The sequence below is a fragment of the Parasteatoda tepidariorum genome, chromosome 3 (assembly GCF_043381705.1).
Source record: "Parasteatoda tepidariorum isolate YZ-2023 chromosome 3, CAS_Ptep_4.0, whole genome shotgun sequence".
In the NCBI taxonomy this organism is placed as follows: Eukaryota; Metazoa; Arthropoda; class Arachnida; order Araneae; family Theridiidae; genus Parasteatoda; species Parasteatoda tepidariorum.
Window position 1 is genome coordinate 97,910,633 of NC_092206.1, and position 12,734 is coordinate 97,923,366.

At 27.4% G+C, this 12,734-nt stretch overlaps 1 protein-coding gene across 1 annotated transcript in view; it reads left to right on the plus strand.

Annotated features, from left to right (window-relative positions):
- Positions 1–11,013, plus strand: part of LOC107452889 (Short Calcium-binding Mitochondrial Carrier) — a gene marked incomplete in the record, with an annotated part of 55,236 nt that extends 44,223 nt beyond the window's left edge. Inside the window, 6 exon segments of the mRNA XM_043044686.2 lie at positions 2,515–2,673; positions 3,731–3,877; positions 6,347–6,457; positions 6,573–6,740; positions 7,391–7,538; positions 8,995–11,013. Coding sequence (XP_042900620.1) covers positions 2,515–2,673; positions 3,731–3,877; positions 6,347–6,457; positions 6,573–6,740; positions 7,391–7,538; positions 8,995–9,182 — 921 coding nt within the window.
- Between the last annotated feature and the right edge of the window lie 1,721 nt (positions 11,014–12,734).

Below are 12,734 nucleotides of genomic sequence, written 5' to 3' on the forward strand. Positions count from 1 at the left end.
AAAAAAAAAAAAATATATATATATATATATATATATATATATATATATATATAGTTATCTAAACTAAAACTTTTTTTTATATTTATTTTTTTTTATTTGTAATGATGAAACCTTGAGAAGCTATTAGAATTAATTAATATTTTCCTCTTCCTAAAAATTAAAAATTTTGTATTGTAATTAATTTTTATTACTCTTTTAAAAATTAAAGAAAAAACCCTGCTTCGGCTATTTTTACCACATCAATAATTTATTGCATTATTTTAAAAGTAATTTGTTGTTTATGTTTTTTCTCCCCATGTAATTGAATTAAACATTTTTAAGATAGAAATTTCAATGCCTTTTTATGTTTACAGCAATTTTGTTATTTATATTTTTATGCACGAATAAATAAATAGGCTTAAATTTTAACATCACTAAAGTTTTTATTTATTTTAGTGATTATTACAACAATAATTGTCAATTGGTAGAACATGTGGTTCTTGCTGTATGATTAAGCAATCTCTGTATTCTTTCTTATCTTCTTTTTTGATTTGCCAGCATCATTCATCCCTTATCTTTCATTTAAGGTGTAAGAATTTTTCTGTTCCGTCACCATCTCTCCTTTTCTCTTCTCTGATTGGCTATCGGTGTTGAAACATGTGATTTAATGTGTCAAATTTCATTCATTTATAATCACAGGTTTTTGTGAACTCGAGTTCTTTTGGAAATGAGCTGTTCAAATGTTAACAGCTATGTTCATGTGGATAACTGTCATTTAAAATTTTCATATTGGAAAACTAGTTATATTTAACATTTGGAAATCATTAGTCAAGGTAAATGAGTTAACTTGTTTATTTTTTTATGTTGATAGTAGTTGTTTACAATTTTATGTATAAATTTTAAGAAAAACTTCAACAAAAAAAAAATTATTTAATAGTTCCCTTTTATTAAAAGAGCAGAGTTTATTTTTCAGTAAGCATTTTAAGTTTGTGAAAGAAAAAAATTTCTTCTTTTGTGTGAATAGTTTCTTTTAAAAAATTATTTTGACTCTAGAGAACATTAGTATGTTTATGTTAAACATATTTTACTTTTTCAGAAAGGTTCGATTTTGTTATGATTTTTTTCTTCTTTTTTTATTGAAAACTTTTTATAAAAATTTCATGTAGTAACTTAATTTTGTAGTTCCCATAAAGATGGTAAATGTTTCTACTTTAACCATCCAACTTGTGAAAAATGTATATATGTTTATATTACACTATCAAACATTTTATTTCTTTGTGGAAAAAAAACCTTCATATTCAGTAGAAAATTGAACATATTTGGTGTATATGCATAGATTATAATTTTGATAATTAACAATCAATGTTACAACTTACAACATAAAGGTTTGCTGTAGAATGATACAAATTGAAAGATAAATGGAAAAGAGACATAAAAGCAATCAAGCTATATAAATAATATAGACAAAGACTGCCAAATATGTGTTAGTTCCCTAGTATGCGACACCCCTATTGTAGTTTGCTATAGGAGATGGTATTACTCTTCCATAGTTGCCAACTCTACTGGATTTACCAGTAGACTACTAGATTATGCCATTTTTCCTGGTCTACCAGTATAATAAAAATTCTCCTGGGTTTTGTACATTTTAGAAAATTCCCTATAATTGAAAAAGTTTTCAAAAAATATCCCTATTGGAATAGAATTTTTACACAATGTATTGCTTGCTTGAATATTTAAATAAATATTACCAGTACATAATGAAGCGAGCCTGCCTCACTGTTTAAAGCTTTTCTTTTCATTTGTTCTAAAAATTTCAGTTTATTTTTATTCAAAATTCCCTTTTTAAATTATAAAATCTTTTAATTATCAATAGTGATTTATATACTTGTCTACTACTATTTAGAATAACAATTAGCATAAAGGAAAAAACATTTCCAATTCATTTAATGCTAATTATAAATGTAAGGCCATTTATTGTTATTAGTGTAATAAAGTTTTTTTTTATTTTTTAAAAATCCCTAAGATTTCCTTAATGAAAAATATTTAAAATATTATGGAGCAATTATCATAAAATTTATATAATTTCGTTTTTTCCTAATGATAATTCCTAATAAAAATTTGTTGTGGATTTTTTCCTATCCATTTTTGCAGCTATGCTCTTCCCTAATAATACTTTCTTTTCAATGTAAATAAAAAGTGTAAGATTTAAGTCTAGGTGTATTAATCTGGAGTGTTCCCCCCTAGCCTTGCACTGTATAAAATGCATTTTTCTTTTTTTGGAACGGTAGAAGATTCAAAGTGTTTTTCAGTTTTTTTTTTGTTGTTAAAAATAGTATACAAAGCTTATTTAGTTAATTAATAGTGCTATTTTTTATGATTTTATAATAAACTTGACTTTTTCATTTAGTCATCATTCTACACTTCCAGCTTTCATTACTAATTGACTGTTATTTATTTATTTATTTAAGGAAATTATAAATTTCTTGATTCTATTTATTTTTGCAGAATATTTTTTAATTTGTTTTTAACCTTCAGTTCTTAGATTTAGGAGAAAACGTTCTTGTCCCAGAAGACTTTACAGAAACCGAAATGCATACAGGAATGTGGTGGCGTCATTTAGTGGCAGGTGGCTTAGCAGGGGCAGTTTCAAGAACCTGTACTGCTCCATTAGATAGAATCAAAGTATTTTTACAGGTCAGTTCTTTTATACATTAGGTTAGTTTTTTAATAATTCTTTAAACAATTAATATTTACATAATTCAAATGATGATCAATAATTTTACTGATAAGAAATAACAATTACTATATCATCCTCATATTACACTTTTTAACTCTTTTAACCAACAATGACAAGCCTGATATTTATAGGCTACTGATGAAATGTGTTAAGTGTTCTCAAAATGTTTATAATTTGTTAATTTAGGAAAAAAAGATTATTCTTATAAAACAATAATTTGTTAGAATGTTAGATTATCAGGTCAATAGTAATTAAAGAAATTAGTTTTAAATATCAATAAAAAATTCTCCTTTTTTACAATTTTCTGCTAATAATATGGAAATAGTTTTAATTTAGATTAAACAGTATTATAAGTCTTAAAGTTATTACATAGCTGTTTCCCTTATAACAAAGTAAGAGATGTTTATCAAAATTTAAATAAAAATAATAAAATCCTTTTATTTAATCATATATTTTTATTTATTGGAAAAAAAAAGTTGTATATGGCATATTTATAACATTACTTTTCAATTGCATGTACTTTTTTTTTGACATTGCTAAGTTTTTTTTTAAAATTGTTTATTGTCCACTTTAGGGGACCATAAAATACCTACTACCACAGTACCTGTATTAAATGCTTATTGCCACAGTGCCAGTAATATTTATTACCAGATTTAATAAAGAATCACTGGTGGCAATAATGGTTCAGCAATTTTTTTACATCCCAGAAGGAAATAAGTACTAATAAAACTAATTTTATTAAAAATAAGTATAATAAAAAGAAATAGAATTTAACTTTTTAATTCTGGATTTATTTTAACTTTCAATTGCTTAATGTTCTGCCTAGCAAAATATTTAACTTTCAATTATTTGAAGTAATGCTGTCTGGCATAAAAATTTTAATATAAATTTGCCCTACTTGTTGCACAGTTAAAATACTAGCTATATTAATATTATTTTTAAAAAAACTTACTTTTCCAGTTTTTAGTGTTATCTTTTTGTTTGTGTCTATTAAATTGCAGTTTTGAATTTTAGGTTAAAGGTACAGAATATAGCTCAATCTCACAATGTTTGAGGCATATGTTAAAAGAAGGAGGAACTAAATCCCTTTGGAGAGGGAATGGAATAAATGTGTTAAAAATTGCTCCTGAAAGTGCATTAAAGTTCATGGCTTATGAGCAGGTATGTATTCATACACTTTTTTTAATTCTTAAAAATGTTTATAAGTATTTTTCGATAGTTTAGAAAGATGGCATGTTTAAAATAAAAATTAGGTTTATTTCATATAAAATTTAAAAAAAATTAAAATGATTATTTTTTAACTAAATGTTTTTGGGTTACTTTAAAGCATTTTAGCTTTAAAGTAACCCCAAATTGATAATTTAACATATCTACTGATAACTACTACATCTTGTTTAAAAATCATAGTTTTTTTAAGTACTAATCAGGTACTTCATTAAATTTCTAAAGGCTTTTTTTTTATTTAAAACCTGGTACATCACTTAGGCTAACACTTTATTTTGTTTGTCATAGAATCAGCTGGATAATTATTTTAAAAAATTGCACTTGAAAATTTTTTCTTTTATTAGTTAAAATTGAAAAAATTCTTAAAATTTAGAAACATGATGCAAAATTCAAAAAAATAAAAATAAGTGAAATCAAAAGAAAAGCATTCTTTGAAGAAGAAAATTTAGTTTTCAAATTGTATAATAATTGTACAAATTAGCTGATTGTAGTTTTTAAAGAACTTGATTTTAGTTATTACATCAGTTTTTTTTTTCTTTTGTTTTTCGATAAATTTAAAAAACTTATCCATGTTAGGAGCAACAATAATTAATCAATGTATTTCAAATTAAAACATCTACTTCAGTTATTTGGAGTAAAACATTCAATGTGATTAAACTAAATGAAATTTTGTATTTAAAAAAAAAAAAAAATAATAATAATAATTTTTGCTTTATATTACTTTCTAAATTTATATATTCATCTATCTGAACCTTTCATTACCGAAAGAGGCCTGCGCCAGGGAGACTCTCTTGCTTGTCTGCTTTTTAACCTGGCATTGGAGAAATGCATTCGGGATAGCGGATTAAACCGAGGAGGATCTATTTGGAACAGATCTCTCCAAATCCTCGCTTATGCGGACGACATTGATATCATTGGAAGATCAGAACGGGCTGTTAAAGATGCCTTTCAAGCCCTTGAGGCCTCTGCTATAAATATGGGCCTTTCCATTAACGAAGACAAGACCAAATTCATGGAGTTTTCAAGCTCAACTGTAAACTATAGTGAACCTTTGCAGATAAACGGACATTCCTTTGAAAAGGTTAAAGAATTTAAGTATCTTGGTACAATTATCAATGACCAAAACAAACTGAAACCTGAAATTGACAATAGAATCAATATGGCCAACAGATGTTTTTTTGGACTAAAAAGTCAACTAAGATCGAATTTTATTAGCCAAAAAACAAAACTAAAATTATATAAGACACTCATTCTGCCTGTCTTGCTATACGGAAACGAAACCTGGACTTTAAACCTTGACGTACAACGCCCGATAGAAACGTTTGAAAGAAAGATACTTAGAACTATCTTTGGTGCCATACCAGAGGGGGGATGTTGGCGAACACGGTACAACTTTGAACTTTATGGGCTCTATAAACATCCTCAAATTATGCAGATAATCCGAAGCAACCGACTAAGATGGCTCGGACATATATGGAGAGGCTCTGAAGATAGCCCTGTAAAAATTGCCACCTTCAAGAACCCTCAGGGGTCCCGCTCTAGAGGTAGACCACCTACTCGATGGCTCAAAGACACTGAAAACGACCTCAAAGTCCTGAAACTTAAGAACTGGAGGGGAGTTGCCATGGACAGAGGGAGCTGGAGAAGGCGTGCTGTTGAGGCAGCCAAGGCCTGCAAAGGGCTGTTGCGCTCCTGAAGAAGAAGAAGAAATTTATATATTGAGTTTTAAAAAAAATGTAGTTTTTGTTGTAAAATTACTGAAGCCAATATATGGTCCAGAATGTAGTTGAAATTTTCTTGGAATAATTAGAAAAGTCTGGATTTTTTTTCTTCTCATATTGAATAGGAATCCTGTTAATTAGAATGACTTTAATTTTTGCAGCTTTTAGTTAAGGCTATTAAATTAAAGAAAACATTAAATTTTTCCAAATTCCAATTAACTGATATTTCTTTTAATTTAGGAGCAACCTCTTAATTTAGGGACAAACTAATTTATTGCAATTAAACTCAATTTAATATCATTAGTACTTTTGTAATTTCTGTTGAATTATCCTTTTACAATCTTTTAAATCTAAGTAATGTTTTGTTAAATAAAGCTTAATTTATTGTTTGAATAATGTACTGACTGAGTATCAACTTAATGCTCCATTTTGAATTTTAAAATTATTGTACAAAAGTTCTACTATCATTAATCTGTGTTTGAAAAAATTTAAAATAATTTTGTTATTTGGATGGATGTAACTTATAGAATTTCAATTAAATGTATCATTTTAATATTACATAATAAAATTGTTTAAATTGACATTGCAGTGCTACATGTTACCTCCTAAATATAGTAGCTAAATCTTAATTTTCATCTTTTTTTTTTTCTTCGTTTCATAGTATTAAATATTTATCCCAATTTAGGCAAAGCGATTAATTAGAGGTGATTCAGAACGTGAACTAGGAATTTATGGAAGGTTTGCTGCAGGTTCATTAGCTGGAGGTATTTCTCAGACTGTGATCTATCCATTAGAGGTAAATTATAGTTTTGACAATTCACATTTACAATAGCATGAATGTGAATATGTTGTTCATTAGGATTCGTGATTTTGTTAAAATATTAACTGTGTTTGTTTTTGATGAATTCTAGGTTTTGAAAACCAGGCTGGCACTTCGAAAGACTGGGCAGTATCAAAGCATTTGGGATGCTACCTGCAAAATTTACAAAACAGAAGGCCTTAAGAGTTTCTACAGAGGCTATGTTCCAAATTTGATAGGCATTATCCCATATGCTGGAATTGACTTAGCTATATATGAGGTATAAAATTTTTTTATTTTGTCTCTAATTTTTTTCACAACTAATTTGGATAATTACTTTTAGTTTGCAATGCGAAGATAATTTACATAAATTGAATGATTTACATTATTTAATAAAGAAATAAGGCATTGAAGAACTTAATAGTACTTAACTAACACTATTTTTATCTATTAGAGGTTGTCTTACTATATTAGGATTGATTATTTCACCAAATTTGTGAAATGATCATGTTGCATCAGTAGCAAAGAATGATTTGGAATCATGGATATAATGTATTTAAACTGCATTGAATGATCCCAATTTTTCTGATTTTAATAATCTTTGATTTAAAATTACCAGCAGATCATATTTTTTGAAAAACTCACTAAACTGACAAAAAAACAACAACCTTAGTGTGAATTTTGTATTCAATTCTCTATCAAACTTCAACACTTATAAAGATTTTAATCAGTACCATTCATTTAAAAAAAGCTCAGCTCATAGATAATCAATCCTCTTTTTTTAGGTAAGTTTTAAAGTGATTAATTTTAAATTTGTCTTAAAACTTAAAGAAAATGTTTCCCCCTCTTATTTACGAATATCAGCTAAACATTAGAAATTATTGTTATTGTAGAAGTTTTTTAATTCAAAGATTTCTATTCAATTTACAGACTTTAAAAAAGACATATATACATAGTCATCCAGAAGAAACAGATCCTGGTATTCTAGTACTTCTTGGTTGTGGAACTGCCAGTAGTTCTTGTGGCCAAATTGCAAGTTACCCTTTAGCTTTAGTTAGAACACGTCTTCAAGCACAAGGTAATTAATACTCTCCATATTTCATATTTTTTTGCAGTCAATTCACAGTAAATCAAATTTGACAGAACAAGCAAAACACCTCGAGTTATTGGCAGTTCAACTTACTGATAGTTTTGATTTTCAACTTTAAAATAATTACAATTAAATGTTTTAATTAGTGCGTATATTCATAATGTTAAAAAACAAGTATTGTGAATATTAGATCTGATAACATCTAGAGAAGAGTACACATGCTCCTTCTTTTAGAGAGCAGACTCTAATGTTGAAGGCTTTTTTCTCTTTTTCATAATAATATTGAATTGTGAATTTGATTCTACTAGGAGATGTTATATATATATATTTTCTTTTTGAGAGTGGGTTCAATGAATCATATTGTATAAGGCTGTTTTTTTTTCCTCTCTTAATATAATTGAAAAAATATTTATGAGAATTTCATAATTTAACGCTGCATCTTTCCTCATTTTTCCCACTCAGGAAAAGGAGGACTGAGGATATTGTAGCTTGTTGAAGGAAACAGACACGAATTGAGAAAACGATTATTAGGAAATGTCCATTGGGCTATCAAATGGTTTTCGATGTTTTTTATTTCATGTTTCTCACTTAAGATTCAAAAAACTTCGACTGCATTTATTTTCTTTCCTTCCCTTTTTAAATATTAATTACTTCTTACGCAAACTTTTTTTTTACTTGGATTCTAAAAATGTGCATTAAAGATGATAATTGCAGGGTTGCCACGGGCGACTAAAATGCAACTGTTTGCAACTATTTTTGACATAAGGCGACTATGGCAACTTTTTTTGCCTGAAAAGGCTAAAAAGCAACTATTTTCAGGAAAAGGAGACTATTGGGAGACTTTTCTGAACTCCTAGCGATGTTTTTTTTTTTAAACATAAATTAAGTGGAAAATCTGCACCCCACAAGATAGTTTCTGAACAGTCTAAACTTTTTTTTTCTGAAAAAATTTTGAAAATTTTGAATTGCAAATTTAAGTCTTCACTTTTTAATTCAATCAATCTGAACAGACTTCATTGTAAGTCTATTTCATTTCCTGATCGCCTGTACAATGATTATTGCTACGAAGTTCTGCATAATTTAAAGAAGAAAAAAATTTAATATGATATTACGATGCGTGAATTTCGAACTTGAGTAATCACTTTTCATATATATATAAACAATTACGTTTATATAAAAATTATCATATTACTTACCAACTTGACTGAATGGATCGTGGTATATGACAATTAATTCATTAACAAAATTTTAGTCATATTTTTGATGAATTTTCGTTCTTATTTAGGCAACTATTTTCCTGTTTTTGGCTACTATTTTCGTGTTTTAAGCTACTAAAAGCAACTATTTTGTTCATTTTTTTATGTGGCAACTCTGTAATTGGGATAAAATCAACTAGTTTTATTAAATTTCTATATTAAAACTAAATTGTATATTTTCTTTATAGCTGTAACAAATGAATCTAGGACTGAATCTAGTATGGTAGGACTTTTCAAAACTATCATTAAGCGAGAAGGCTTTTCTGGACTCTACAGGGGCATCACGCCGAATTTCATGAAAGTTGCACCAGCCGTCAGCATCAGCTATGTCGTGTACGAATATTCTCGGCGAGCCCTCGGGGTATCGATGGCATAAAAAGAACATAGAATGAGAAACTGCCTAATATATCTCAACTTTGTTATTGAATATGCAGCTGCAGCTAATATCATTATTTAAAATTCAGTGCAATAAGATATGCCAAAAATGTTTAAAAATATTTTTTTAACTGCTTAAAACTAGACACGTACAAACTTGTTTGTGCAATTTAAAGTATATCTATTGTTGATTTTAATTTATTTTTTTACCAAGGCTAAGAAATATATAAATTATAATGAAATGTTTTGTTGTGTGTGTAATGCAAAATGTTTATATTTTATTTTAGAGTTTTATTCTTAAAATAAAATAATTTAAGGAATTTTATTTTACCTTGAGTTCTGTTAACTGTAACTGCTGCTGTATAGATAGATAATTACAAAAAAAAATGAGATAGTATTTTTGTAAGTTTCTCTGTATATTTATTAGCAACTGTGATATGGCAGCAAATATTAATTAATAGTTTTTTTTCACTATTTTTCTTTTGTTTAAAGAAAATTAGCATTTAATAGTAATAAATATCTCATTCTCATTTGCTAAAATGATGTTAATGATGATTTTTAAATATTTTATTCTTATTTGAAATATAAAAAGTTGTTTTTAGCATTTTAATTAACTAAAATGGAATTGACTGAGTATTTTCTTAATAAAATAATTTTCTTGTTTAATGTGTATTTCCTGAATGAGTAAAAAAAAAAAATTTCTTTTTAATTTCTGTTTATTGAAGAATTACTTATATTTAGATCAAAAATTAAATTATTAGTTGTAATTAAATTTTAATAATTATGTATTCATGTTTGTTATGATAATATACTAATTATAATTGATTTTACTTAACGTACTTATGTAAACATAATTCTTTGATTGTTGAATTAATTTTATTAAGGTGAAATCTCTTTTTTAAATTATTGCTAATATTGATTTTAATTAACTTATTTGGGTACATTTTGTGTCACTTTAACATTAATCTTGGTAACAAAAACTAATGTTTTAAATTTAAAACAAAGTTTTGTTTATAAATTGCTGCTGAAATTTATATTGTTTATACTTCTTTGATATTATTGGTTAATAATCAAAATTATTTGCTGCCCTTTTATGTATCATAAATTTTTAACTTTCACGCAAAACATGTAAATTTATTTATTTATTGTTTGTGAATTTATGTTTGTGGATTGTTTTTATGTTTGTTAAAAAAATTACTGTCAAAGAGTTTATTGTAAATTTTACCATTAAGAAAAACCTGTAATAAATTGATTTCTTTTTAGAGATAATATTAATGTACATGTCAAAATAATATAAAACTCCTGTCAGTAACTTTTACGCAGTAAGTTCTTGAATAATCTATGCAACTTAAACCCATTTTATAACTCTTTAAGTAGATTAGTTTAACTTACATTAGTGAAAATTACTGTAAATATTAACATATTATTTTTTCTCTATTGTTATAATGTACATGAACATAATTTTATTCTCGTTTTGAATGTTACCCTTTAAGAAAAAACCATTCCAATTATATATTTATTTTCTTACAACATGAATTTTGACGGAGAGAAGTTTTTTTTTTGTTTTGTTTTGTTTCTTGTCAGTGCCTCATTAACTCTTTCATCTCTGTTTAGATGTCTGAAAGATATTGTTTTTCACTAGCCTGCTTCTAATAACATCTTCTTTAAATGCATTCTTGTAGAAATAAAAAAAAATGTCTTCATACAGTTCTATGTATGCCTGGTGGTACGATTAATATAGGGAGTATAGATTTCACCATCTGGTGCTAGATGTATATATTCAGCTTTTTCTTATCTTTGAAATAAATTCCATCTACACATCTTTTTTCTAATAGAGTGTTCTTTTTTCTTTCTCTTGTGTCACACATAGTGTTGTTACACTTAAATAATTAAATAAAAAAAACATGTTTTAAGTATTAAGATTAATATATATATGTTACAGTAAATAGTTCAAATCCATCTACTGTTTATTCTAATCTTTAAGTCTACTTTCCAAACCCCCGAAATTTTACGAAAATCAGCAGGTTAAGTCATTCACCTGCTATGAAGTTTGGCATTTGTTGCTGCATTATAAACAATGAGATAGATGTGAATTACTCTGTATCAATTTACCCCCTTTTTAGTTGCTACAATTAATTTTGCATTTTCTTTCATTAAATTTTCTTTCATTAAATTTTCTTTTAAATATGCACTTTTTATTTATTTATTTAGAAACAATAATTTTAATTATGTTTAGAAAAAAAATTAACTATAAGAAAAGTTAAGACAATTTTTTCAAGAACATGTAACACTATAAATGTTTGCATTTCCCCATACAAAAAAATTCGAAATTCTACACCTCTTAAATAATTTAAATATGACATTTAACATGAGATCTGTAGAAAGAATAAGTCGACAGCAGTTTCGCCTCACAGTATTTGTTAATGCAGCTTTATTTTGAGGACAAATGTATCTTATCCAGGGAGAACAATGTGAAATATTTTCAACTTGAAAAAATTTTGTAGATTTAAGAATTAAAATGGTTGAAATTTCTATACTTTGTTTTTTTACAGTAATTGATTTATGCACCCGAAATTTTTTATCTCATTATTACGAATAGAGTGTCAACTTATACTCTAAGAGATACAAGTTAATAAAAATGGGTAGCGTTTATTGGCTACCATAATTTTACGCACTTGCTAGTCATTGTGAAGGTTTTTACCTAACCTTAATAAATCTAAAATAACCTTATTATTCCTTAACCCGAATTAAAAATTTATTTAGACTTTTTATCGAAGATATATCTTATGTTCTTACAACAGTGAATAACTGAATTACATAAATTAAATCAGAATAAGAGAAAATCGTTAAATGAGTGTAAAGTAAATCAACAAATCATTGAATAAGTAAACAATCAGTTAAATTATATAAGAATGAACAAATCAATAAAAAAATAAATCAACAGTTCAACAAACCAATACCTAACACTCACTGATTTGATCAAAAAATGACGATTGTTAGGCATCTACAAAATAAAAAAAAAGCAAATTTGAATGAGCAGTGAAAATGAACCATAAAGAAGCTAATCTGTGAATGAATAAATCAGTTCCTGAACAAACCCGCAAATCAATAATTGAACAAATGATGAGCAAACAAAACAATTTGTTTAACAGTGATTCGTCCCGCAGTGGACTGATCGTTAAGACACGGTTCCCAGCAGATCACCGAAGTCAAGCATCACTGGCTGCGGTCAGTGTGCGGGTGGGTGACCACTTGGATCAGTCTGCGTAGGGACCGAGGGTGTGCGGTATTGGTCCTCGTTAAACTGTTCTACCGTAAAGTGCTCGACTTCGCGTGCAGGTCGTCGAGCTACCGAAGCGGGGGTGCCATCCCCTCTGCAGAGGATCAAAATTGTGATGGCTTGTCTTCGGATCATCCTCAGAGATGTTTCCCAGACCGTTGCCAATAGCCCATTGTGCAGCTCTAGTGCGACGTAAATTAACTACAACAATTTAACAGTGAATCAGTCAATTATTGAAATAAAATATTTTAACTAATCGGTGAATCATACAAA